Raw genomic sequence first — 26,907 nt, forward strand, 5'->3', positions numbered from 1 at the left:
TGGCTGCGGCTGGTCGATATGGACCCTAACCTTCAGGATCGGTTAGCTAACCTTCCTTGCGTCGGTAAGGAACTGTTTGACGACACTATCGAGGCGGCTACAAAGCGGTTATCGGAACACGAACGATCCTTTGCTTCCCTCGTCCGTCCGAAACCTAAACCGCCGGCCTCTCGACCTTTTCGGGGATTGCCTCGTCGCTACCCCCAGAAGTCCACCCTGACTTTTTCTAGGCCGCCGCCTCGGCGCCCTCAGGCTCACTCTAGGGCTTTACCTAAATCACAGCCTACTGCGCCTGCGAAACCGTCTCCATCCTTTTGACGGGATGCGCGGACGGGGGCTGGCCCCCTCCGCGCCACCACCTGGCCTCCTTTCCCATCGGGGGTCACCTGCGAGCCTATTACCCTCGCTGGGAAGCCATAACATCAGACTCATGGGTCCTTGCCGTGATCTCATCAGGGTATCACTCAACTTTCGAGAGGTTCCTCCCGACAGCCCACCAAGTGCGTGTCCTCCCCAATCGAGCGCAGTTGTCCCTCCTATCTGAGGCCCAGGATCTCCTTCGCCTGAGGGCGGTGGAAATGGTCCCTCAAAAGCAGAGGGGCCAGGGGTTTTACTCCCGCTACTTCCTGGTACCGAAGAAGACGGGAGACCTGCGCCCGATTCTGGACTTAAGGCGCCTAAACAAGTTTCTGGTGCGAGAAAAGTTTTGGATGCTTTCCCTTCCGATTCTTTACCCCTTAATCAACGAGGGCGATTGGCTCTGCTCCCTCGATCTGAAGGAGGCCTACACCCATGTTCCGGTGCATCCTGCTTGTCGCAGGTACCTGCGTTGTCAGGTGGGAGACCTCCATCTGCAATATCGGGTCCTCCTCTTTGGCCTGACCTCGTCACCCCGGGTCTTCACGAAGTGCCTCGTAGTGGTCGCGGCTGCCTTGCGCTCCCAGGGTCTGCAAGTATTCCCCTACCTGGACGACTGGTTGATCAAAGCCCCGACCAGGGAGGGGGTTATCTCAGCGACCCGACAGACTATTATTTCGCTTCAGAGCCTGGGGTTCGAGGTAAACTTTCCAAAATCCCAGCTGTGCCCCTCTCAGTCCCTACAATTCATCGGGGCCGTGCTGGACACGGTCCGCCTCCGTTCCTTCCTCCCTCCTCAGCGTCTGGAGGTGCTGGTAAATCTGAGCCGACGGATCTCGAGGATGACCTCTGTCTCGGCGCGGCAAATGATGACGTTCCTGAGCCATATGGCCTCAACCGTCCATGTCACTCCATTTGCCCATCTTCACCTGCGGTTACCGCAGTGGACATTGGCCTCACAATGGCGTCAAGACCGGGACCCGATCATCCGCCCCGTGACAGTGACTTCTTCTTTGCAAAGATCACTCCGTTGGTGGGCCGACTCTTCGAATATTTCCAAAGGTTTGCTCTTTCTCGCCCCCCCACACCACAAGGTCCTAACCACGGACTCGTCGGAGTATGCTTGGGGGGCTCATCTGGATGGTCTCCGCACTCAGGGAATGTGGTCCGCAGAGGATCGTCGCTGCCACATCAACGTGCTGGAGCTTCGGGCCATTTACCTCGCCGCGGTGGCTTTTCAACATTTGCTTCACGACCGGGTGGTTCTCGTCCGCACGGACAACCAGGTGGCAATGTATTACATAAACAAACAGGGAGGGACAGGGTCATGGTCCCTCTGTCAGGAGGCTCTGTGTCTCTGGGAATGGGCGATCTCCCAAAACATCTTCCTTGAAGCGGTTTACATACAGGGAGAGCAGAACTGTCTGGCGGACAAACTCAGCCGCCTTCTCCAGCCACACGAGTGGTCCCTGCATTCTCAGGTCGTGCGACAGGTGTTCGACAGGTGGGGGACTTCTCAGATAGATCTGTTTGCCTCCCCCGACAATCAAAAACTGCCTCTCTTCTGTTCAAGGATATACTCCCCGGAACGTCTCGAGGCCGATGCCTTCCTCCTCGATTGGGAGGGGAAATTCCTCTACGCGTTTCCGCCTTTTCCTCTGATTCTGCGGACGCTGGTTCATTTGAAATCGGTGAGGGCCACCCTGATCCTGATTGCTCCTCGTTGGCCTCGCCAGCCTTGGTTTTCCCTACTACTTCAACTCAGTGTCAGGGAACCTCTGCTTCTACCTGTGTTTCCCTCTCTGCTATCTCAGAGTCGGGGTTCACTGTTACATCCCAATCTTCAGTCTCTTCATCTGACTGCTTGGTTTCTTTCCCCCTGACTTCCCTCCCGGTATCTCAGTCGGTCAGGGAGGTGTTGGAGGCTTCTCGGAAAGTCTCGACTAGACTCTGCTATGCCCAGAAGTGGACTAGATTCTCGTCCTGGTGCTCCTCTCACCACCAGGACCCGGTGTCGGTCCCTGTGTCTTTGGTTTGGAGTATTTACTTCATTTATCTCACTCTGGCCTGAAGACCAATTCCATTCGAGTACATCTTAGTGCGATTGCTGCCTTTCATCAGCCCCTGGAAGGGAAAGCTCTTTCACTCCATCCCTTGGTGCAGGTGCCAAATGGGGGGTAAGAAATGTGATCGGGTGGGTGGGTGCCTTTTTGATGCCGGATCGCGGCGGGGAGGGGGTGCGACGCGAGCGGAGGGTGCTGGATCGCGGGGGGGCACGAGCAGGGGGGGGGCGAAACAAGCGGGGGAATGGCGGATCACGCGGGGGGGCCTTCATGAGCAGGGGAAGCAATGCCGGTTCTTTGGGGGGTAGAGCAGCGCCGCTGGCCTCGGGGGATGGGGGTGGGTGGGAACGAATCAAGCGAGTTTCCCTTAGTTCCTATAGGGAAACTCGCTTTGATATACGAGTATTATCCCAGGACAAGCAGGCAGCCTATTCTCACATGTGGGTGATGTCATCCGACGGAGCCCCAATGCGGACGCCTCACAAGCAGACTTGCTTGAAGAAACTAGAAGTTTCGAGTCGTCCGCACCGCGCATGCGTGAGTGCCTTCCCGCCCAGCACAAGGTGCGTCTCCTCAGTTCTTAGTTTTCCGCAGAGCCGAGAAGTCCGTCTTTGACTCTCTGCGTTCAACTTCGTTCACTTTTTGCCTTCTCTACGACCGTGGTTGGTGTTTTTTCTTCATGAATCGCTGTTTTAATTTATTTTATTTCTTTAAGTTTAAAAAAAAAAAATTTTTTTTTTGTCTTCCGTCCGTTCTCCGGGACTGACCGCTCGGCCACAGCCGCGAGCTTCGACTTTGCGGCGGCTATTTTTTGGCCTATGTCCCGGTCTGCTGCAGGCTTTAAGAAGTGTAGCAAGTGTAGGCGCACGATCTCCCTCACGGACCCTCACAGACGCTGCCTCAAGTGCCTTGGGCTGAAACATCATCCAACGTCGTGCCTGCCTTGCCAAACACTTCAGCCTCGTGCTTTCAAGCGTCGTTGCATTTTGGTGAATAAGCTCTTCGGCATGGAGTCTCCAACTGATCCCTCGACTTCGAAGGAGTCTTCGACCTCGACTTCCATCGAGGCTCCTTTGCCTTCTGCTTCCACCTCGAGCCTCATCAAACCTTCATCGTTTGCAGCGCCTCTTGCTTCGACGTCACCTGCTGTATCTTCCTCTGTTTCCTCGGGTCAGATAGCTCAGCAGTTGGTTCCACCAGTGGTGATTAAAGTGTCCAAGACTACTAAGTCGAAGCACACTCACACTGCCTCGAAGGAACCTCCAGCCAAGGCAGGTGGACCGGTTTCAGACGCGGATCCCACCTTGCCAGCTTCTTTCCAGACCATATTAGAGAAGCAGTTTCTTCAGTACCTTACTATTATGGGTCCTAAACTGCTTCCTATTATCCTGCCTGGGCATTCAGCAGACTCCCGCGAGGTCGAGACGCTTCCAATGTCCTAGTCGGAGCTTTCACACTCTTTGCAGGGAGTAGAGTCTCTGCGAGTGTCTGGTCTGCCATCCAAGCACGAAAAGCAAGGAGTAGATTCTTTGCGAGTGCATCGAAGAGAATCCTCACACTCAGCAAGGAGCAGAGTCTTTACGAGTGCATCGAGGCTCCTCTTCCAAGCCTCTGGAGCTTTGATCTATAGCCTCTAGCCCTATTCACACATTGGCATCGGCTGCTTGTGTCTCCTTGGCAACATTTCCTCAATCCTCAAGATCTGGTTCTCTCACCATCGTTCGAGGCCTTCATCGAGGCATTCTTCCAGGCATCGTTCTTCACAGGATATTCCTTCTTCATCGAAGCCTCGTTCTACTCTGACCTCAACCAGACAACCGACTCCTCGGTTGAAGTCTCCGATGCCAGACCTCGAGGATGTACCGGTCTCGGTTGCCTCGTCCAAGTCACCAGGTTCCTTCGATGCTTTTTTCCATGCCAAAGATTATTCTTCGACACAAGCTGCCTCGATATCCTTGATTCCTTCTCAAGACCAAGCCTTACCAGATAAGCTATCTTTTTCGTCTTTCCTGAGACAGATTGCTATGGACTTGGATGTAAAATTGGACACTGGCTCCAAATATTCTAAGGAATATCTAGAAGTCATGCGTCTCCCTCAGCATCCGGCTGAGAGTCTCAACCTTCCACTTCATAGGCTTTTGAATCAGACTTTTTCTCGGTGCATGGAGACCCCTTTTTTCATACCAGCAGTTCCAGGAAAATTGGTCTCGAGATATAAAACTGTGCATCACAAAGGCTTTGACAACTCACAGCTTTCTCATCAATCCCTGCTTGTTGAATCTTCCTTGAAGAGATCCCATCCTTCCAAGGTCTATGCCACAGTTCCTCCTGGGAGAGAGGGAAAAACTATGGACAAATTTGGACATCGCATCTACCAGAATGCTATGATGTCCTCTAAAGTCCTCAACTATAATTTTTATTTCATTACTTATTTTGAATTTCTTCTTTCCCTTCTGCCAAAGTTTTTGTCTTATATAAGAACATAAGAACATAAGAAGTTGCCTCCGCTGAGGCAGACCATAGGTCCATCCTGCTCAGCGGTCCGCACCCGCGGCGGCCCATCAGGCCCATTGCCTGAGCAATGGTCTATACCTATCTATACCCCCCAATCCCTTTTTCTTCTAGGAATCTATCCAAACCTTCTTTGAAACCATTTAATGTTTTCTTGTCTACAACAGCCTCTGGAAGCGCGTTCCATGTATCCACCACCCTCTGAGTGAAAAAGAACTTCCTAGCGTTTGTTCTAAACCTGTCCCCTTTCAATTTCTCCGAGTGCCCCCTTGTACTTGTGGCGCCCCTTAATTTGAAAAATCTGCCCCTGTCTATTTTTTCTATGCCCTTCAGGATCTTGAAGGTTTCTATCATGTCTCCTCTAAGTCTTCGCTTCTCCAGGGAGAAAAGTCCCAACTGCTTCAATCTGTCGGTATATGGGAGATTTTCCATTCCCTTTATCAGTTTGGTTGCTCTTCTTTGTACTCCCTCAAGTACCGCCATGTCTTTCTTGAGGTACAGCGACCAGTACTGGACACAGTACTCCAGATGCGGCCGTACCATTGCACGATACAGCGGCATGATGACTTCCTTCGTCCTGGTCGTAATACCCTTCTTAATGATACCCAGCATTCTGTTTGCTTTCCTAGAGGCTGTGGCGCATTGCGCCGATGCCTTCAGTGTTGCGTCTACCATCACTCCCAGGTCTCTCTCCAGGTTACTAACCCCTAGTGGTGTTCCCCCCATTTTGTATGTGAACATCGGGTTCTTTTTCCCCACGTGCATGACCTTGCATTTCCCCACGTTGAAGCTCATCTGCCACTTTTCGGCCCACTTTTCCAGCTGCGTTAGATCCTTTTGGAGATCCTCGCAGTCTTCCTTGGTTTGAGCCCTGCTGTATAGTTTGGTGTCATCTGCAAATTTAATGACTTCACACTTAGTTCCCGCCTCTAGATCATTTATGCAGATATTGAACAAGGACAACCAAATGCATTTTGAGTTTCAAGAACTGATTGCTTCTTTCTCTCAATTATGTCTCTATCTCCTTCAGTCATCTTATGATGCTTTTGAGTTATCTACCCGAGCGGCTGCTTGCTCAGTGGCTATGTGTCGTCTTGCCTGGCTTCGAACCATTGACATGCACTCTAATCTTCAAGACCGCTTAGCTAACCTTCCTTGTCAAGGCAACGACCTCTTTGATGAATCCATCGAGGCGGCCACCAAGAAATCATCTGACCATACGAAATCGTTTGCTGCCATCGTCAAATCCAAACCAAAACCGGCTCCAGCCAAGCCTACACGCCCTCCTATCATCTATCAAAGGCGTTTTCCTCCAAAGCCGGCTCCTTATACTTGCCTTCCTCTGAAAAAGCAGCATCCTCAGAAGCAACAGCAATACCAACTTTCTGCTGCACCTAAGGCTTCTCAGCCTTTATGACTATTTACAACAGAGCATAACCTTCATCGTTCTGTCTCTGTCTCCATTTCCCCCTATAGGAGGTCGTCTCCATCATTTTTACCATCGATGGACAATAATTACATCCGACCTCTGGGTACTTTCCATCATCAGGGAAGGATACTCTTTTCATTTCACTCAGGTTCCACCAGAGCTTCCTCCAAGAGAGTATCCTTCCAATCCATCCCAGACCGCCCTTCTTCTTCAAGAAGCTCAAGCTCTGCTTCATCTCCATGCCATCGAACCAGTTCCCTTGGAACAGCAGAACAGGGGCTTTTACTCCCATTACTTCCTTGTTCCGAAGAAGACGGGCGATCTGCGACCCATTCTGGATCTCAAGGCTCTCAACAAATTTTTAGTCAAAGAAAAATTTTGAATGTTGTCCCTGGCTTCTCTTTATCCCCTTCTCAAGCAGAACGACTGGTTATGCTCTCTGGATCTCAAGGAGGCCTATACTCATATTCCAATCCATCCGGCCTCCCGTCAATACCTCAGATTTCGGGTGGGGAATTTGCATTATCAATACAGAGTTCTACCCTTCAGCCTGGCCTCGTCTCCCAGAGTGTTCACCAAGTGACTGGTAGTGGTAGCAGCAGCTCTAAGGAATTATAGTCTTAAGGTATTTCCCTACCTAGACGACTGGCTCATCAAAGATTCCACATCTCAAGGGGTTATTGTAGCGACCCAACAGACTATCTGGTTCCTACAAAGTTTGGGATTCGAAATCAACTTTCCCAAATCTCAACTTCAACCCTCACAGAATCTACAATTAATTGGAGCTGTTCTGGACACTGTCCAACTCAGAGCATTCTTTCCTCAACAACGTCTGGAAGCTCTTCTACACCTTTGTCACACAGTGTCTTCCCGCTCTTCCATCTTGGCAAGACATATGATGGTACTTCTGGGTCACATGGCCTCCACAGTACACGTGACTTCTTTTGCCAGACTTCACCTCAGAATTCCTCAGTGGACCCTGGCATTTCAATGGACGCAAGTTTGCGACCCTCTTTTCCGACACATTTCAGTCACTCCTTCCTTCAAGAAGTCTCTCCGTTGGTGGATGCTCTTTTCCAATCTTTCCAGATGCTTGCTTTTTCAAACTCCCCCTCATCAGAAGGTCCTCACGACAGACTCTTCGACCTACGCTTGGGGGCGCTCATATCGATGGTCTCCATACTCAAGGCCTCTGGACCAGTACGGATCGTCTGTGTCATATTAATCAGTTGGAATTCAGAGCGATCCTCAAAGCTCTCCATGCTTTTCAACATCTTCACGACTCAGTAGTCCTCATTCGCATGGATAACCAAATCGCCATGTATTATGTCAACAAACAGGGAGGGACAGGGTCTGCCTCCCTTTGTCAAGAAGCTCTGGAAGTTTGGGACTGGGCAATCCGTTACAACACCTTCCTCAAGGCTGTCTACATTCAAGGGGTGAGGAATTGCTTGGCAGACAACTTGAGTCGTCTTCTGCAACCTCACGAATGGATACTCCATTCCTTACCTCTTCATCACATTTTTTCACAGTGGGGAGCACCTCAGAAAGACTTCTTTGCAGCTCCCCACAACTACAAACTGCCTCAGTTCTGCTCCAAGATATACTCTCCTCACGACTCGAGGCAGATGCTTTTCTTCTGGAATGGACAAGTCTTTTCCTCTACGCATTCCCTCCTTTTCCTCTCATTCTGAAAACTCTGGTCAAGTTGAAGAACGATTATGCCACTGATTCTAATCACTCCTCGATGGCCGAGGCAACCCTGGTACTCCCTTCTACTTCAACTCAGCAGCAGGGAGCTATACCTTCTACCAGTTTTTCCTTCTCTGCTTACACAGAGTCAGGGATTTTTGCTTCATCCCAACCTACAGTTTCTACACCTGACAGCTTGGTACCTCTCAACATAACCCCTCTTCAGTTTTCTCAATCTGTAAGAAACGTTTTAGAAGCTTCTAGAAAGCTTACCACTAGACAATGCTATCACCAAAAATGGACTAGATTTTCTACATGGTATTTTTCTCATCATAAGGAGCCTCAGCATTCCTCCTTATCTACTGTTTTGGACTATCTTTTGCACTTCTCCAATTCTGGCCTCAAGTCTACATCTATACGAGTCCATCTTAATGCAATTGCGGCTTTTCATCAGCCTATTGAAGGGAACCCCCTCTCTGCTCATCCGGTGGTTTCCAAATTTATGAAAGGACTTTTCAATGTCAAACCTCCTCTCAACCGCCTCTTGTGGTTTGGGACCTCAGTGTTGTCCTTTCTCAACTAATGAAGCCTCCATTTGAAACAATTAATAAGGCTCATCTGAAGTATCTCACTTAGAAAGTGGTGTTTCTCCTTGCCCTCACTTCTGCTCGACCCACCTTTCACTCTGTTCCATCATGATAAGGTTGTTCTTCGTACTCATTCGAAATTCCTTTCTAAAGTGGATTCAGAATTTCATCTCAACCAATCCATCGTACTTCTAGTGTTTTTTTCCAAAGCCTCATTCTTACCCTGGAGAATCAGCTCTTCATACTCTGGACTGTAAACGTGCTTTGGCCTTCTACTTGGAACGCACCAAACCACACCGAACTGCTCCTCAACTTTTAGTCTCCTTTGAACCAAATAAGTTGGAACATCCTATTTCTAAGCGTACCATCTCCAACTGGATGGCGGCTTGTATCTCATTCTGCTATGCCCAGTCTGGATTACCTCTTCACAGTAAAGTTACAGCCCATAAAGTCAGGGCAATGGCAGCTTCAGTAGCTTTCCTCAGATCTACACCTATTGAGGAAATTTGCAAGGTTTCTACTTGGTCCTCGGTTCATACCTTCACTTCTCACTATTGTCTGGATTCTTTCTCCAGACGGGATGGACAGTTTGGCCAAACAGTATTACAAAATTTATTCTCCTAAGTTGCCAACACTCCCACCATCCCATTCTGGTTAGCTTGGAGGTCACACACATGTGAGAATAGGCTGCCTGTCCTGGGATAAAGCGCAGTTACTTACCGTAACAGGTGTTATCCAGGGATAGCAGGCACCTATTTTCACAACCCACCCACCTCCCCTGGTTGGCTTCTTTGCTAGTTATCTGAACTGAGGAGACGTGCCCTGTGCTGGGCGGGAAGGCATTCGCGCATGCGCGGTGCGGGCGACTTGAAACTTCGAGTTCCTTCAAGCAAGTCTGCTTGTGAGGTGTCTGCATCGGGGCTTCGTCGGATGACGTCACCCACATGTGAGAATAGCTGCCTGCTTTCCCTGGATAACACCTGTTACGGTAAGTAACTGTGCTTTTTGGTTTACGAGCATGCTTCTGGAACAAATTATGCTCGTAAACCAAGATACCACTGTAATTGAAAAAACTGGAGTAGATTAAATTATAATTTTTGGTGGAGCTCCTTTTGTCATATTTACAAAATGGAAAGATTTATTGAAATACAGTGAGGATGTTTTAGGAAATTTCAAGATGTGTGGGAGCCATTAACAGAATATTGTACTGGTTAGATTACATTTTTTCCCTTAAATTTACAGGTTTAATTAATTAGGGGGGAGGAAGGTAATTTTATTATTACATATTGTACAAGGTATTTGATTACATAACAGGAAAGGCTGGGAAGGGTAGGAGATAAGAGCATATCATTTGTACTATTGAGGATTATTAAGTGATATATTTAGTGTTAATCTGTTTTAACTTATTTTAAGTTTGAAAATGAATAAAGATTTATAAATCTTAAAAAATCAGATATTTTTGCCTGTCTTCCTCTTTTTGCAATCTTTTGTAGTTTATGAAAGCTAACCTCTTATTCCTTACCTTCTCAGCTACTACTTTTGAGAACCAAAGTGGCCTTCTTTTCCTCTTATTTTTACTTACTTGCCTCACAAAAAGGTTTGTTGCCATTACAATGGTTCCTTTCAGTTTTGCACACTGCATGTCCACTTATTCCAGACGTTCCCATCCAGCCAATAATTTATTCCAGGACAATAATTTATTCCAGGACAAGCAGGCAGCATATTGTCACTGATGGGTGACGTCGCTGATGGAGCCCAGGTACGGACCACTTTAAAAGTGCATTGCCACTTTAAGTCTTTAGAAAGGTTTTTTTGTTTTTTGTTTTTGATAACCCGACAGTGCATGCGTCAATGCCTTCCCGGCTGATGTAGGCATGCGGTCCTTTAGTTTCTTAGTTTTCACTGAGCTAAGAAGATGCGTTTCAACTGCTTTTGAAAATTTTTCTCGCAGCCTTCCCGTACTCACGGATTTCTTTGACCGTTTCACTTTTTTCTTTATTTTCTTTCTTTTACTTTAAAAAAAACATATATATTTTTTTCTTTTTTCCCCTTTCGTGGGTTCAGCCCGGTGGGGCCTGTTCCACCACCTTGGCCACCGATTTTGATCTTGCTGGGGCCGTTTTTCCTTTGATGTCCTGCCTGCAGACAGGTTTTAAAAAGTGTCTCCAGTGTTAAGGGCCTGAGCACCGTTTAGAAACCTGTTCCTGCTGTTCTTCGTTACAGAAGAGAACTTTGAAGAACCTGCTCATCCAACAGCGACTTCTCTTTAACGTCAGGATGGAAAGGGACTCGACATCGATTCTGATGTCGATGGCGCTGTCCAAGTCGACACCCACAGAAATACCTTTGGTGTTGCTGCCTTCTGTGAGTAAGCCGGCTAAGAATCTTTCCCCTACCCCATCTGGACCTCGGGTCAAAATAGCAGTGAGCCAAGTCCTGCCGACCTCGAAAAAGCGCTCCACTCTATCGGTGAGTGCCTCGTCATCGGCAGAGCATAGAGCCGCACTGAAGGTACTGGCAAAAAAGCCAGCGGTATCGGTGCTTACCCTTAAGCAAAAAATAGACAATTTGCTTAGAGAGGAAGTGGGTGAGCATTTCCAAGTGCTGGTGTCAACCCAACTTGTGTCCGTGTCGACATCAATTCCAACGGTCTGAGCATTCGACACCGGTTGCACCTGAAGTGGAGAATCCTCCAGTGCAGATGCTTCCTACAAGCCAGCGCACAGCACCTACATTGCCCAGCCAGATCGGGCCGGCGTGGGAGCCCTGCTCCGCCCCCCCCCCCCCCCCGATCCAGCACGGGAAAAAACCACACCACTCAAACCCTACACAGTCCTACTATAATATATTCGCAATCTTTTGCAAATGTATTATTAACAAAGACAGAAAACCTACTTGGACAGATAACCAACAAAAAAATCAATACCAGTATAACTTCAACAACCAGCAAACATGAAGCTCCTATCAATCCTACTGATATATTTGCTATGTAATAACGTTAAAAATGTTATATCACTCCATCCAAAGCCTCACTCAGCTCACGAACCTGACACACCCATTAGGCACCTAATTAACCAACAGGTAGAAAGAGTAAATCATATTAAAATAATCACAAGTAACGATAGACCCCGCCGTACCTTCAAAAAAAGACCAAGAGAGATAAAACTCATCAAAAGCAATACACCCACCACACCTATCACAACTACCTCCATTCCCTGCGCCTACCTCAACACTAGATCAGTAAGGAACAAAGCTTTCTTAATCAAAGACTGGATCGAATGCAAGAAGCTAGCCTGCCTCTTTCTAACGGAAACATGGTTACTGTCCGAAGAGGATCCAATACTAAATGACCTAATACCAGATAACTACAAAATCCACATGTTAAATCGTGAAGACCGTAGAGGGGGAGGACTAGCAGTCATTCACAAGGAAGAATTCGAACTTAAATTAGTAGACTCTAAGATAACCAACCAACTGGAAACACTAGCATGCAAAATTAGCAACAAAGACCTAGAAGAATACCTCTCCTGTATCCTATTTTATGTACCGCCAAAATGCTGGTCAAAGGCCAGAGAAGACCTCTATGAATTCATCCTACATAACTCAATCACTCCGTCTTACAATATTATAGCAGGAGACGTAAACCTACACTTAGAAAATGAGGACAATCCTGACGCAAAAGAGTTTAAAAACTTCCTATCCTCACTCAACTTCATTCCCCCTTCATCCACACAAACCCATGAAAAAGGTCACCAGCTAGATTTGGTAACTATGTCCTCTAAAGAAATCCTAAACCCCGCTATTTCCATATCGAATGGCATCTGGATCCACGACATCTGGTCCGACCATTTCACCTATTACTTCAATTTAATCTGGAACCAACCAAAAGAAAAAACTCACCCAAAGATAAGAAAAGAACATCTCACAAGGGGCCACATTAACCCAGAGGAATACTGGGCCCACTACGAAGCGCTCTAGGAAACAAACGAAGAGGGTGAATTCTGGGAACAGTGGTCAAAAACAAGCACATCCATCTTAGACAAAATAGCTCCTAAACGAAACAGAACAAACCGCTCAAATAAATATAACAACTGGTTCGACTCCGAATTACTAAAAATGAAACAATCAATACGACGACTAGAAAGGATCTGGAACAAATCAGACGATATATCCGACAGGAACAATTGGAGATCAAACATAAAGGAATACAAACAACTGATAAAAGAAAAAAGGAAAACATTCTACTCATCCATAATACACATATCCAATACAAGTCCAAAAGGAACTAACACTCCTGAATTGTTCAATCTAGTAAAAAATTTATTTGACACCACACGCCACAGTCAATCCCCGCACGACAAAAAACTTCCAACAGCAGACGATCTAGCACAACACTTCGACTCAAAAATTGTGAACCTAAGGAACAACTGCCCAACAAACAACACAGATGAACAGCAAATAGCCAACATACACGAAAATGAAACACCAGCTGACATGTTTTGGAACTCCTTTCAGGACCTAGAATGGAATAACTTCATAAAACTCTATAACAAATACACTAAATCAAACTGCATCCTAGACCCCTGTCCTCCCAACATAATGAAAGCAGCCCCTTTAGACTTTAAAATAACACTATGGACTCACATGTCTAATAATTTCAAAAACGGAAAATTCCTATCAAAAAATGGTCACATCATAATCACCCCAATTCCAAAAAACAGTAAACTACCCCTAACATCAGTAACTAACTATAGACCAGTAGCATCCATCCCATTTTTCGTAAAAATAATGGAAGGTTTGGTACAAACCCAATTGATGAACTACCTGGATCAGTTCTCGTTGCTACATGAAACCCAGTCAGGCTTCAGACCGCTGTTTAGTACGGAGACGGTGATTGCAGCGATCCTAGATTACATACGCAACTTATTCAGCAAGGGCCACAAAGCTTTAGTCATGCAATTCGACATGAGCTCGGCCTTCGACTTGGTGGATCACAAAAAAAAAAAAAAAATTACTACAATGCTAAGACGCAATCGGCATCGGAGGCGAGGTGCTGGACTGGTTTCAAGGATTCCTTACGACCCGCACCTATCAAGTGCGCTTCAATTGTAACCTCTCCAAAATATGGAGAAACCCATCAGGCGTACCACAGGGGTCCCCACTATCCCCACTCCTCTTCAACGTCTACATAGCTTCACTGGGTACGCAGCTGACACAGCGAGGCGTAAAAGTATTTAGTTATGCAGACGACTTCACAATCATTATCCCGTTTACCACCTCGCCCTCCGAAGTCACCCCCACAGCAACTGAAGCGCTAAACATGATGGAACAATGGACCACAGATTTCAAACTAAAGCTCAATGTAGAGAAAACTAAATTCTTTATAGCCTCGCCACACGTACATAACACGACAAAATCACTACACATTAACAATCTTAACTACCCTATTCAACCAACGATGAAGATTCTAGGAGTAATACTAGACCAAGAACTAACCATGAAAGACCATATAGACTCCCTAATCAAAAGAGGGTTTTTCACTCTCTGGAAACTTAGGTCCATTAAGGCGTACTTCCACACTTCAGCCTTCAGAATTCTAGTACAATCCCTAATACTAAGCCACCTAGATTATTGCAACATCACCCATCTGACAATCCCCCAGAAGCAAATGCAAAGACTACAACTGATACAAAACGCAGCAGTCAGGATGATTCTCGGGTTGAAGAAGTCCGACCATATAACCCCTTCCTACAGACTCCTATACTGGCTGCCGATGAAGGCACGCACGAAGTTCAAGCTAGGATGTCTCTGCTTCAAGGTATTAAACGGTCTAGCCCCTAAATATATTACAGACCTCTTCTCATTCCCAACCAACAGACATAAAAGAAAAACACACCTGAAATTTGTCTCCCCTCCGGCTAGAGGATGTAAATATAAGAGATACCATCAACAACTGCTATCGTACCAGGCAGCCACATGGGGTAAAGACTTAGAAAAACTAATTGCTCACACAAACAACTATGGCGAATTCAGGAAACACCTAAAAACCTACCTGTTCTTGAAATACCTAGGTAACGAACCAGAACATCAGCCCCCCTCATAATACCACCACATACCCAACCCTGTAAATTGTAAACCCCAACCCTAATCACTAACCATGAACACACCATTCAATTCATGGAATATTTCTAAATTTTGTGTTAGCAGCATGGCACTTCCTGGTCTTGCAGCACACAAACTGTTGTTAATATTATTAATGTTGGAATTACCAGATGTACAATGCTATACCCTTTAATTCGCTGTATGTACAGTTTCTCTTTATTGTATTTACAGTTTCTCTTTATTGTAAACCACTTCTCTTTATTGTAAACCGCCTAGAAGTCGCAAGATTGTTGGCGGTATATAAGAATAAAGTTATTATTATTATTATTATTATTATTACAAGGGAATCAGCACCGTCGAGTCACCTGCACCGGTCATCCTCGACACAGACATCACCAGAGCCAACTGTGGTGCTGTCCCGGAAGGCATTACAAAAGCTAAAACATATTGAGTCTTTAACATCGAGTGCTTGGATCCGTCCACATTCTGTTCAGGATTCAGACCTTTGGGGAGACTCTGAACAGGATCCTCTTTTTGTCTGAAGATGTGGGTTCTTCGGATGATTCTCCTCACCATTCATCTCAGGAGACCCCTATATTGTCTGAGAAGTCTTCTTTTTCCAAGTTTCTTTGTGAAATGTCAGAAACTATCCATTCCACTTAAGGCTGACTCCAAACGCTCTAAACAGTTCTTTTAGGCCTTGTATTGTGATCAACTGCCTAAGGAACTGCTCAAGCTACCCCTCACTGACATTTTATGGGAAGATTTTTATAAGAATCTGGAAACGCCACTTACCACCCCTGTGGCTTCTTGAAAGTTGGACTCTGTACAGAGTGGTTCCTATCCCTGGGTTTGACAAACCCCAACTTCCACATGAGTCTCTCCTGATGGAGTCTACCTTGAAGTCTTCGGGGGCTAGTATTTATGCTTCTGTACCCCCTGGCAGAGAGGGCAAAGCTGTGGATCGGTTTGGCAAATGCCTTTATCAAAATGCTATGTTAGCCAACCATTCTGGCAACTACAATTTTCATTTCTCTTTTTTACCTCAAGCACTTGATTAAACAGATATCACTTTTCCAGAAATACATCCAGAGCGCAAACTTCCTGCTTTTCAACACCATATTTCTGATCTGTTTCAGCTGAAGAAAAATATATGATACGTTCTACTTATGATACCTATGAACTTACCTCCAGAGCTGCAGCCATGTCCGTAGCCATGAGACACCTAGCCTGGCTTCATGTGTCTGAGCTAGATGTGAACCATCAAGACAGGCTTGCAAATGCTCCGTGTCTTGTAGATGAGCTTTTGGTCCCTCCGTGGACACGGCTACCCAGAAGTTGTGAGCTCATGAGACCAGATGGGAGAAACTGGTCAAGCCTAAAAAGAAGCCTCCGCCTTCTCATCCTTTCAAACCGGCTTCATCTTGCCTATGACACTTTACTGCTAAGCCTGCTGCTCTTCCTCAGTCCCAACCTAGACTGTAAATGTGCTTTAGCCTATTACATCGACAGGACAAAGCCTCATCATATTTCTCCCCAACTTTTAGTCTCATTTGATCCTAACAAGTTGGGGACATCCTGTTTCCAAGAGAATGATTTCTTACTGGCTGGCTGCCTGCAACTCGTTCTGTTATGCTCAGACTGGACTGGCACTAGAGACTCGTGTCACAACCCACAAAATTAGAGTTATGGCAGCTTCTGTTGCTTTCCTTAGATCTACTCTCATTGAAGAAATCTGTAAAGCTGCCACTTGGTCCTCAGTTCATACATTCATTTCTCACTATTGTCTGAAATCTTTATCCAGACAGGATGGGCACTTCGGTCAATCTGTATTACAAAATTTATTTTCCTAAGGCCAATACTCCCACCATCCCATTCTTGTTAGCTTGGAGGTCACCCATCAGTGACAATGTGGCAGTGCACTTTTAAAGTGGTCCGTACAGGGGCTCCATCAGTGATGTCACCTATCAGTGAGAATATCTGCCTGCTGTCCTTGGATAACATCTGTTATGGTAAGTAACTGTGCTTTCTTGCAGTATTTGCTCTTTTTGTTGCTATACTTGGATCCATTTGATAAAATTGTCTTGTTTCTGTAGGCTGTCTGGGTATAACCCACTTATATAACTAACTTATTCTGCTGTTTATAGAGTATCCTGTTAAAAGTAAGTAGTTTTGTTTATCAGGTTTGCAAAAGTTTGAGGAATGATGTAGAATTCCAGAGATGCAGCAATGATAACAACTGACAAAGAGTACATTTGTGACAGGCTTCAAAGGGATTTCTGCCTATATGCCAAAGTATGCTATGGTGGGCAAGTAAATGCCTTAAAGTAAAATGCACGAGTAGCTATAAATAAAGGTTCATGATGCTGTTTTGAACCCCAACCATAAATGGCAGTGTGCAAGTTTGGGTCTGGTTCCAATTGGACGGTCAGAGACTACAAATGTCTTGTGTGATGTTTGAAGTCTCGTATTTAGGCAGTTTTTTGGCAAATAGTTCTGTAATGCATGCACCATTATTCTTGCAACTTGACCTTTTATAATATGGATAGTAATATATAAAATTGGATGCAATTGCAGCTTGAAAGTAAGCTGCCCTATTTTAGTAAAAAGGGAGTGACGGGTGAAGGTAATTGAGGCAGCATAAATATCAAGAATTTTTGTAGTTTATTGGTTCTTTGCATTTCCAGTATCCCTTTTTGATTAAATTGCATTGTTTATAACAAGTATAGTTAAGAGATCATTAAGTTAAATGCTCTTTACTCTCAATGTTACAACTAAATCTTATTTTTAATAGGTATGCTTTGTTGATTATGGCTTCAGTGAAGTTACTACAAGGAGTAAAATACAGAACTTGGGTAGACAGTTCTACTCTCTCTCTTTCCAAGCTGCAAAATGCAGATTAGCTGGTAAGTAAGTTACTTTAACATTTGTAAGAATTGAATTTGGATTTGTGCCAGTGAATTTTTAAACTTTGTGGTAGGGGTGTACCAACCGAGGAGGGCTTTGAGGTCAGAAGGTACTATGACACTGACCTCTATGAAGGAGAATACTGTTTGGTCTGTTAAATCTAGAACAGCAATGATGTCCGTATCGGGAGTGAAACTGTGGAATCACTTCCCTGGCATCCTGAGGACCTATTCTGACCAACTAAGGTTCAGGAAAATGCTAAAGACCGAACTATATGTTGAAGCCTTTTTCTAAATTGTTGTTGTAGAGCTAGTTAAGGTATCTTGAATTGTGATCATTATGATATAATTTAGCGAAGATTGACAACTTTTCCTCTGGTTTTTGAGGTAACCTTAGTATGTGATTCTACTGTAATTGGTAGTATTATTCATGTATGTTGTCCTGAACTATTGTGAATATTTTACTGTTAACTGCTTAGGTATAGGCAGTCTAGAAATTTTAGAAATAAAATATATATTAACCAGATATAGTAAAATTATTTTCCTGTTTCTGTCTTTTAGGGAATTAGTTTGTATATCTGGCCCTTTATACATATTTGTCTTTCTATGGTAATAATTTAAATTACAAATGCTGGTTAACACTTGCCTAGTAAAAACAAGGTGCCTAAGGTTCAAAGCCACTTGAGAGGCTTCTGGCCATTTGAATTGCTTGTCTGGGCTAAGCAGCAATATTCAATGCCACTTAACTGGACAGTGTGTGGGTTCTTTGAACCATCCTAGAACAACTAATCTTAGCCCCCACAATCCCAAAGGTACACATACTACATATGTTCACATATACAATTCTTTTCTCTTTTTATCTCTTTTTATTCTTATATTCTCATACACTTATAGAAAGAAAGGTTATACACTAAAACAATATTCTTATAGCCCAAATTCTCGCACAAAATAAGACACAGTTCTATAAAGACACTAAGAAAGAGACAGAACATTTGAGTCTGTCTTCCTAGATGGGTAAAATACCCACTAAAACCAGAACTGGACAGAGTCCAGTTTGCTGGACCCAGAGTCCATCCTCTATATTTATTCTGTTGCATATTCATTAGCTTGTATAATCTAGAGCAGGGGTGTCAAAGTCTCTCCTTGAGGGCCGCAATCCAGTCTGGTTTTCAGGATTTCCCCGATGAATATACATGAGATCTATTAGCATACAATGAAAGCAGTGCATTCAAATAGATCTCATGCATATTCATTGGGGAAATCCTGAAAACCCGACTGCATTGCAGCCCTCGAGGAGGGACTTTGACACTACTGATCTAGAGGTCAAGCAATTACCATATTTTTTGTTTTCATAAGATACACTTTTTCCACCCCCAAAACAAAATCTGTACCTCTTTTTGCCATCCCAGCAGTCCAGCACGCTTTCCGCGCTTGTGCCTAGGTTCCCCTGCTCTTTTCCGGCAGCGTCGGCGGTGCAGGAGGCAGGTGCATGCTTTTTGCGTGCCTGCTTGGTCCCTCTCTGCACTTCGAATTGCTGCCTGTCAGTTCTCGTGCCGGAAAAGAACAGGGGAACTGAGGCAGGAGCGCGGAAAGCACACTGGACTTCCGGGATGGCAATAAAAGGTACCTGGGGGAGATGTGCTTGCCTGCCTGCCTTTACCTTTGAGCTGGCTAGCTGGCTTGGGACTGGCTGGCTGGTGTGGTTGACTGGGGGCTGGCTGGCTGGCTTGGGGTGAGTTGGCTAGTTGGCTGGCTGGTTTCCTTGGGGCTGGCTGACTGGATTGGGGTTGGCTGTGGGCTGGCTGGCTTGGGGGTGGGTTGGCTAGTTGGATGGCTGCCTTGGGGCTGGTTGGCTGGCTTGGCACTGGCTGGTGGCTGAGAGCTGGCTGTCTGGCTTGGGGTTGGCTTGGGGCTGGCTGGCTTGGGGGTGGGTTGGCTGGTTGGCTGGCTGCCTTGGGGCTGGTTAGTTGGCTTGGCACTGGCTGGCTGCCACTAGATGTGCCTACCGTTAGATGTGCCCACCACTAGACATGCCCTGTACCTTGTCCCAGCCTACTACTAGACCACCAGAGGGGGAACAGGGTACAGGGCACACCATTTGGTTCAGATTTTTTTTTTTCTTGTTTTTTTCTCCCCTACAGGTGGGTGCGTTTTATGGTCAGGTTCGTCTTACAGAGCAAAAAATATGGTAACTTTGTGTTGTGCTTTTCATGTCTTTCAAGTGTTTCTGAGCTGGACTACATCATATCTTTTAGAAATAATAAGGTATATATCTTGTACAATCCCTCTTTATTCCAGGACCAGTTGGTTATATGCATCTCTGACCATCAGGCACTGTAAAGCTTCAAATGATTTAAGCCATAATCCTTCCCTCTTCTAGCATATCCTGGAGCATGCCCAGTATATTCCAATCTTGCTTTCTATATGCCAAGCCTGTAAGAGCTTATTTCTTCTGCTCATGTTTTCTTTGGATAGTTTCAGTAATATTTTTGGTATTTCGCTCATGGGTTGGCCATTGTGCTGTGGAGGTTCCCTGCGGGGACATCCTTGCATTGGAGAACATCTGCTTCTGGGGGGTTTCCTTCGAGGCAGTAAGCCCCCTGGACACCCTGCAGGACAGATCAATGCTCCGGGATCGGAAGCTAGCTCACCCCAGATTTGTCTGCTAGTGGATGTAATGTAGGCTGAGAGGTTCCATGGAGGCACAACTGGGATCGGAGCCAGACTGCGTGCCTCCACCAGATGGTTGTGTGACTTATCCACGGGTGGCGGAGGTCACTGGCCGTAGTGGTCGGGCCAGTGGGGCAGTGAAAAGCCTTGAAATCCAGCTTTACAGCTTCCTAAAACATTAGATCTCCCTACATGCTTCTAAAGCATTGCCTGCATTTCTCCCGTTTCAGCACAATGGAACAGTGAGTAACAGTGTGATATCTTGTTTTGGTGATTTTGGGGGTCTTAAAAAGGGGGTTGGGAGTTGTTTCCCTGCATGCCCTATCTCCCCCCTTTAAAATCCTGAAATCGCCATTTTCTGGGGATTCCTGTTCCTTTCCTGGGTGTTTTTATTGCAAAATTGGCACCCAGTGGCCATCTTGGATTTTCCCCGTTTTGAATAAATCAATGTATTTTTTATAGTTAGGAGCTTCGTTTTTGCTCCAAACTTCATAGATGTCTTTCCCAGGTTGAGTTGAATTAATTTCATGTCTTGTTGCTGACGGATGACAGTCGGTTGCACAGCCATGTGCTGCGGCCCATGTGGGGGGCTAAATCTGCATGGAAGCAGTACCTTTTGCCTCAGGGGAGACCCTCCTTTAGACTTCTGCCCCAATTTCCATGAAAAACGCATTTAGGGCTTTCAGGTGAGCACTGGTAGTGTTTTGGTGTAACGCAAGCGCATTTCCGGAGAAAAACTTTCCTCCAGTTATTCTAAGTCTGAGGCACATAGGGTGGCTTTCGATGCAGGAGTCTTCTTTTCCCCAGGAATTGTACATAGTGTCTCTTGGGAATATCGTGCATAGAGGTCCATGCCTGTGATCATCCCACCGATGTCTAGCTGTCCATGGGGATGTCGTCGCTGCTCGGCCTGAGTCTTATGCTTGATTACGTGGGTGTAGTCTACAGACCTCCGACTCAATCGCAGCAAATTGATAAGGATCTGATTGTGGATATCCAAAAGTTTGGAAGGAAAGAGGAGGTTCTGCTGTTGGGAGATTTCAACCTGCCGGATACGGACTGGAATGTTCCGACTGCGGAATCGGAAAGAAGTAGGGAGATTGTGGATGCCTTTCAAGAGGCTCTGCTCAGACAAATGATGACGGAACCCACAAGGGAAAAAGCGATATTGGATCTGGTCCTCACAAATGGAGAGAGTATCTACAACAAATGGAGAGAGTATTTACAACAAGCCCCTTCTAGATCTAAACAACTGTTCACCCTCACCAACCATCTCTTCACCAACGCCCGAAGGAATAATCAAACCAACCAAACAGAACTCGATAGCGAAACTCTCTCGAACTTCTTCCAGTCCAAAGTACAAAAAATCCGAGCTAACCTCGACGTCAACACCAAACCCAATCCTACTCAGCTCCAGCCAATTCTATATACCCCCCCTTCCACCACTCTCTCCCAATTTCATCCAACTACTCATGCGGAAGTCCTCGAAACCCTGAGAGAACTCAAACCCTCCAACACCATCCTCGACCCCTGCCCGTCCAGCCTCCTGCTATCTGCCGGAGACGCCATGGCAGAATCCATCCTCCCCATCATTAACACCTCTCTAACTACTGGAACTGTCCCCCTCAGCTGGAAATCAGCTATTATCAAGCCCACTCTCAAAAAACCCTCCCTTGATCCTAATGAACCTGGCAACTATCGCCCAGTCTCCAACCTCCCAATTGTCTCCAAACTCCTTGAACGAATTGTGCTCCACCGCCTACACCCTTTCATTGAAGAACAAGCTGCCCTATCCCCAGCCCAATCCGGCTTCCGTAAAGGCCACAGCACAGAATCAGTACTCCTTGATATCATCGACGACAGCTGGTCAATACTCGACAAAGGCAATGACGCCCTTCTAGTCCTACTTGACCTTAGCGCTGCCTTCGACACAGTTGACCACCACCTACTCACATCCAGACTCCACGACCTCGGAATCAGAGACACAGCCCTCCAATGGATCACCTCCTTCCTTCACCAAAGGACCCAAACTGTCCTACTAGGGACACATAAATCTAACCCTAAGCCTATCAAATATGGTGTTCCTCAAGGCGCCCTTCTATCCCCCCTCCTATTCAACCTCTACATCAAACCCGTCATCGATATAGCGCAAAAATATAAAATCAAAATCCACTCTTATGCAGATGACATCCAACTGCTCCTCCCCTTAGGCGAAAACCGGTCATCCCAAATTGCTAACCTCGAACTCTGCCTCACTGACATGAAAACTTGGATGTCAAACAACAAGCTTCAACTTAACGCTTCCAAAACCGAACTCCTATGGATCAGAAACAAAAACACCAAATACCTACGACCTACACTAACATGGGATTCCACTCTACTAACGGCAGCAGATCAAGTTCGCAGCCTGGGAGTAACCCTAGACGGACACCTATCCCTATCTGCCCACATATCCCAAGTAGTCTCCACCTCCTTCTACTACCTTCGCCAACTGAAAAGGATCAAACCCTACATCTCCACACCAGACCTCGCCCAACTCCTATACGCATATGTCCTCTCCAGAATGGATTATTGTAACTCCCTATTTAATGGACTAACCAAAAATAATATCAAACGCCTCCAACGGGTCCAAAATGCAGCCATCCGCCTCCTACACAACCTCAACTACCACGATTCCATCTCCCCGGCACTCCATGCTGAACACTGGCTCCCAATTAGCCAACGCTGTACTTTCAAAGCCCTGGCAATTGCCCACAAGAGAATTTATTCCACCACCCCCTCCTACATAAAATCCAAGCTTCCCATCTACAACCCCACTCGCACCCTCCGCTCAAAGTCAGAGATACGCCTATGCACCCCCCCCCCGGAAGATCCCTGCTCACAGAAACTGCCCACAAACGATCCTACAGCCACTTCATTCCACACCTTTGGAACCAACTCCCCCCCCAACTTAGACAACAGAACTCATTACTAACTTTCAGGAAATCGGTAAAGACCCTCCTCTTCAACTAAAGATCTCCTCTGTCTTCTCCCCCCCTTACGCCCCCCCTCCCCCCTCCCTCTCCTCCCCAAAACTCCAATATAACCCTCTCTTACTCTCTCCACCAACAAATTGTACCTAAACGCATATAACTTTCCTTAAACTAAACTACTGTATTTCCCCCTTCTCTCCTTCTGCTATACTCTCCCTGTATTTATTTCTCTCCAAAATCTTTAAATCCAATCACTAAACCTGTTGTATTACTTATATGTCTATTTACTCTCCACTCTGCTATACTCTCCCTGTATTTAATTCTCTCCAAAATCTATAAATCCAATCACTAAACCTATTGTATTACTTATATGTCTATTTACTCTCCACTGTGTATGTTCATTTGTAGACCGTTCTGAGCTACTGGGAGGACGGGATAGAAATCCAAATAAATAAATAAATAAATAAATAAAATGTCCGAGTGGGTGCTCACCTGGGAAGTAGCGATCATCAAACGGTTTGGTTTGATATAACAGCTAAAGTGGAGAGCGGCCGCACGATACTTAAAGTCCTAGATTTCAAACGTATGGACTTTAATGCAATGGGAAAGTACCTGAAGAAAGAGCTGTTAGGATGGGAGGACATAAGAGAAGTGGAAAGACAGTGGTCTAAGCTGAAAGGAGCGATAAAAATGGCTAAGGACCTTTATGTGAAGAAAATCAATAAAAACAAGAGAAAAAGGAAGCCGATATGGTTCTCCAACTTAGTGGCTGAGAAAATAAAGACGAAAGAGTTGGCGTTCATGAAATATAAAAAAAAACAAGAAGAGGAGAGCAGAAAGGACTACAGGGTGAAACTGAAAGAAGCTAAGAGAGAGATACGTTTGGCGAAGGCACAGGCGGAAGAACAAATGGGTAAAAATGTAAAAAAGGGAGATAAAAATTTTTTCAGATATATTAGTGAAAGGAGGAAGATAAAAAATGGAATTGCTAGGCTAAAAGATGCTGGGAACAAATATGTGGAGAGTGATGAGGAGAAAGCAAATGTGCTAAACAAATACTTATGTTCTGTGTTCACAGAAGAAAATCCTGGAGAAGGACCGAGATTGTCTGGCAAAGTTACACGAGAAAATGGAGTAGATTCTGCGCCGTTCATGCAGGAGGGTGTTTATAAGCAACTTGAAAAACTGAAGGTGGACAAAGCGATGGGACCAGACGGGATCCATCCCAGGATACTAAGGGAGCTCAGAGAGGTTCTGGCGAGTCCTATTAAAGACTTGTTCAACAAATCTCTGGAGACGGGAGTGATTCCTGGGGATTGGAGGAGAGCAGATGTGGTCCCTATTCATAAAAGTGGTCACAGGGATGAAGCAGGAAACTACAGGCCGGTAAGCCTCACTTCAGTTGTTGGAAAAATAATGGAAGTGTTGCTGAAAGAAAGGATAGTGTACTTCCTTGAATCTAATGGGTTACAGGATCCGAGGCAACATGGCTTTACAAAAGGTAAATCGTGCCAAACGAACCTGATTGAATTTTTTGATTAGGTGACCAGAGAGCTGGATCGAGGACATATGCTAGATGTAATTTACTTGGATTTTCGCAAAGCCTTTGATACAGTTCCTCATAGGAGGCTATTGAACAAACTTGAAGGGCTGAAGTTAGGACCCAAAGTGGTGAACTGGGTCAGAAACTGGCTGTTGGACAGATGCCAGAGGATGGTGGTTAATAGAAGTCGCTTGAAGGAAGGAAAGGTGAGTAGTGGAGTCCCTCGGGGTTCGGTGCTGGGGCCAATCCTGTTCAATATGTTTGTGAGTGACATTGCTGAAGGGTTAGAAGGAAAAGTGTGCCTTTTTGCAGATGATACCAAGATTTGTAACAGAGTAGACACCAAAGAGGGAGTGGAAAAGATGAAAAAGGATCTGCAAAAGTTAGAGGAATGGTCTAATGCCTGGCAACTAAAATTCAATGCAAAGAAATGCAGAGTAATGCATTTGGGGATTAATAATAGGAAGGAACCGTATATGCTGGGAGGAGAGAAGCTGATATGCACGGACGGGGAGAGGGACCTTGGGGTTATAGTGTCCGAAGATCTAAAGGCAAAAAAACAGTGTGACAAGGCAGTGGCTGCTGCCAGAAGGATACTGGGCTGTATAAAGAGAGGCGTAGTCAGTAGAAGGAAGAAGGTGTTGATGCCCCTGTACAGGTCATTGGTGAGGCCCCACTTGGAGAATTGTGTTCAGTTTTGGAGACCGTATCTGGCGAAAGACGTAAGAAGACTTGAGGCGGTCCAGAGGAGGGCGACGAAAATGATAGGAGGTTTGCGCCAGAAGACGTATGAGGAGAGACTGGAAGCCCTGAATATGTATACCCTAGAGGAAAGGAGAGACAGGGGAGATATGATTCAGACGTTCATATACTTGAAGGGTATTAACGTAGAACAAAATCTTTTCCAGAGAAAGGAAAATGGTAAAACCAGAGGACATAATTTGAGGTTGAGGGGGGTGGTAGATTCAGGGGCAATGTTAGGAAATTCTACTTTACGGAGAGGGTAGTGGATGCCTGGAATGCGCTCCCGAGAGAGGTGGTGGAGAGTAAAACTGTGACTGAGTTCAAAGAAGCGTGGGATGAACACAGAAGATTTAGAATCAGAAAATAATATTAAATATTGAACTAGGCCAGTTACTGGGCAGACTTGCACGGTCTGTGTCTGTGTATGGCCGTTTGGTGGAGGATGGGCAGGGGAGGGCTTCAATGGCTGGGAGGGTGTAGATGGGCTGGAGTAAGTCTTAACAGAGATTTTGGCAGTTGGAACCCAAGCACAGTACCGGGTAGAGCTTGGATTCTTGCCCAGAAATAGTTAAGAAGAAAAAATTAAAAAAATTTAAATTGAATCAGGTTGGGCAGACTGGATGGACCATTCGGTTCTTTATCTGCCGTCATCTACTATGTTACTATGTATGTTACTATGATTCCCCAGCAGGAACTCTGGAGCATTAAAGGGCGACTCCTGTGATGGCATTGGGCACTCTCCCGATCTCTCTGCTTTTGCTGATGTGGAATGTTTGGCGGAGCTATGCAATCAGGCTCTGTGTGGGTCTCGGAATCTGGCTGACGATTCCACAGCATGCAGGTTCCTAAAACCTGATTGTCTGGAGGACCTCATCATAGAATCGCTACAGCTGGTCCTACAGGAATGTTCTCTCATAAGAGATCAAGAGCTGCCTCCTTTCCTTGATTCTCCGATTTGGGTTATAATCTTTTGGAGATTTGGGGTTACCTGGAGGGTCCTCTGTTTTGTACTCAAACCATGACAAGGATTTGTCCCATGGCGGATGGTTTTCCTAAGCATTTTGCTTTTCTGAAGATGGATTCAGCTGTGACTCAGGTCACCATGAACACTTCTTTCCTCCCGACGTAGGAGTGGTCCTGAAGGATGTTTTAGGTGTATGGATTTCATCCTTACACGCCTTTTTTTATTCGGCTACGACTGGGATCAAGGCGGTACCAGTCTCGTCCTTCGTTTCATGGGCGTGCCTCTCCATATTTCACCATGCCCTGTCACTGTGGTGCTCAGTGATTTGGAATTTCTCATCTCCGGGGTGGATTGTATGGCTGATGCC

General features: G+C 45.8%; 1 protein-coding gene across 4 annotated transcripts in view; it reads left to right on the top strand.

Moving 5' to 3' along the window:
• The window catches only part of TDRD7 (tudor domain containing 7), a 719,490-nt gene that overhangs the window by 310,823 nt on the left and 381,760 nt on the right, over nucleotides 1-26,907 (top strand). For all 4 annotated transcript variants that reach the window (XM_033917728.1, XM_033917758.1, XM_033917748.1 and 1 more), the window contains exon 9: nucleotides 17,536-17,647. In XM_033917728.1, coding sequence (XP_033773619.1) covers nucleotides 17,536-17,647 — 112 coding nt within the window. The remainder of the gene's footprint in view (nucleotides 1-17,535; nucleotides 17,648-26,907) is intronic.

Source organism: Geotrypetes seraphini, chromosome 1, assembly GCF_902459505.1.
Source record: "Geotrypetes seraphini chromosome 1, aGeoSer1.1, whole genome shotgun sequence".
Lineage (NCBI taxonomy): Eukaryota > Metazoa > Chordata > Amphibia > Gymnophiona > Dermophiidae > Geotrypetes > Geotrypetes seraphini.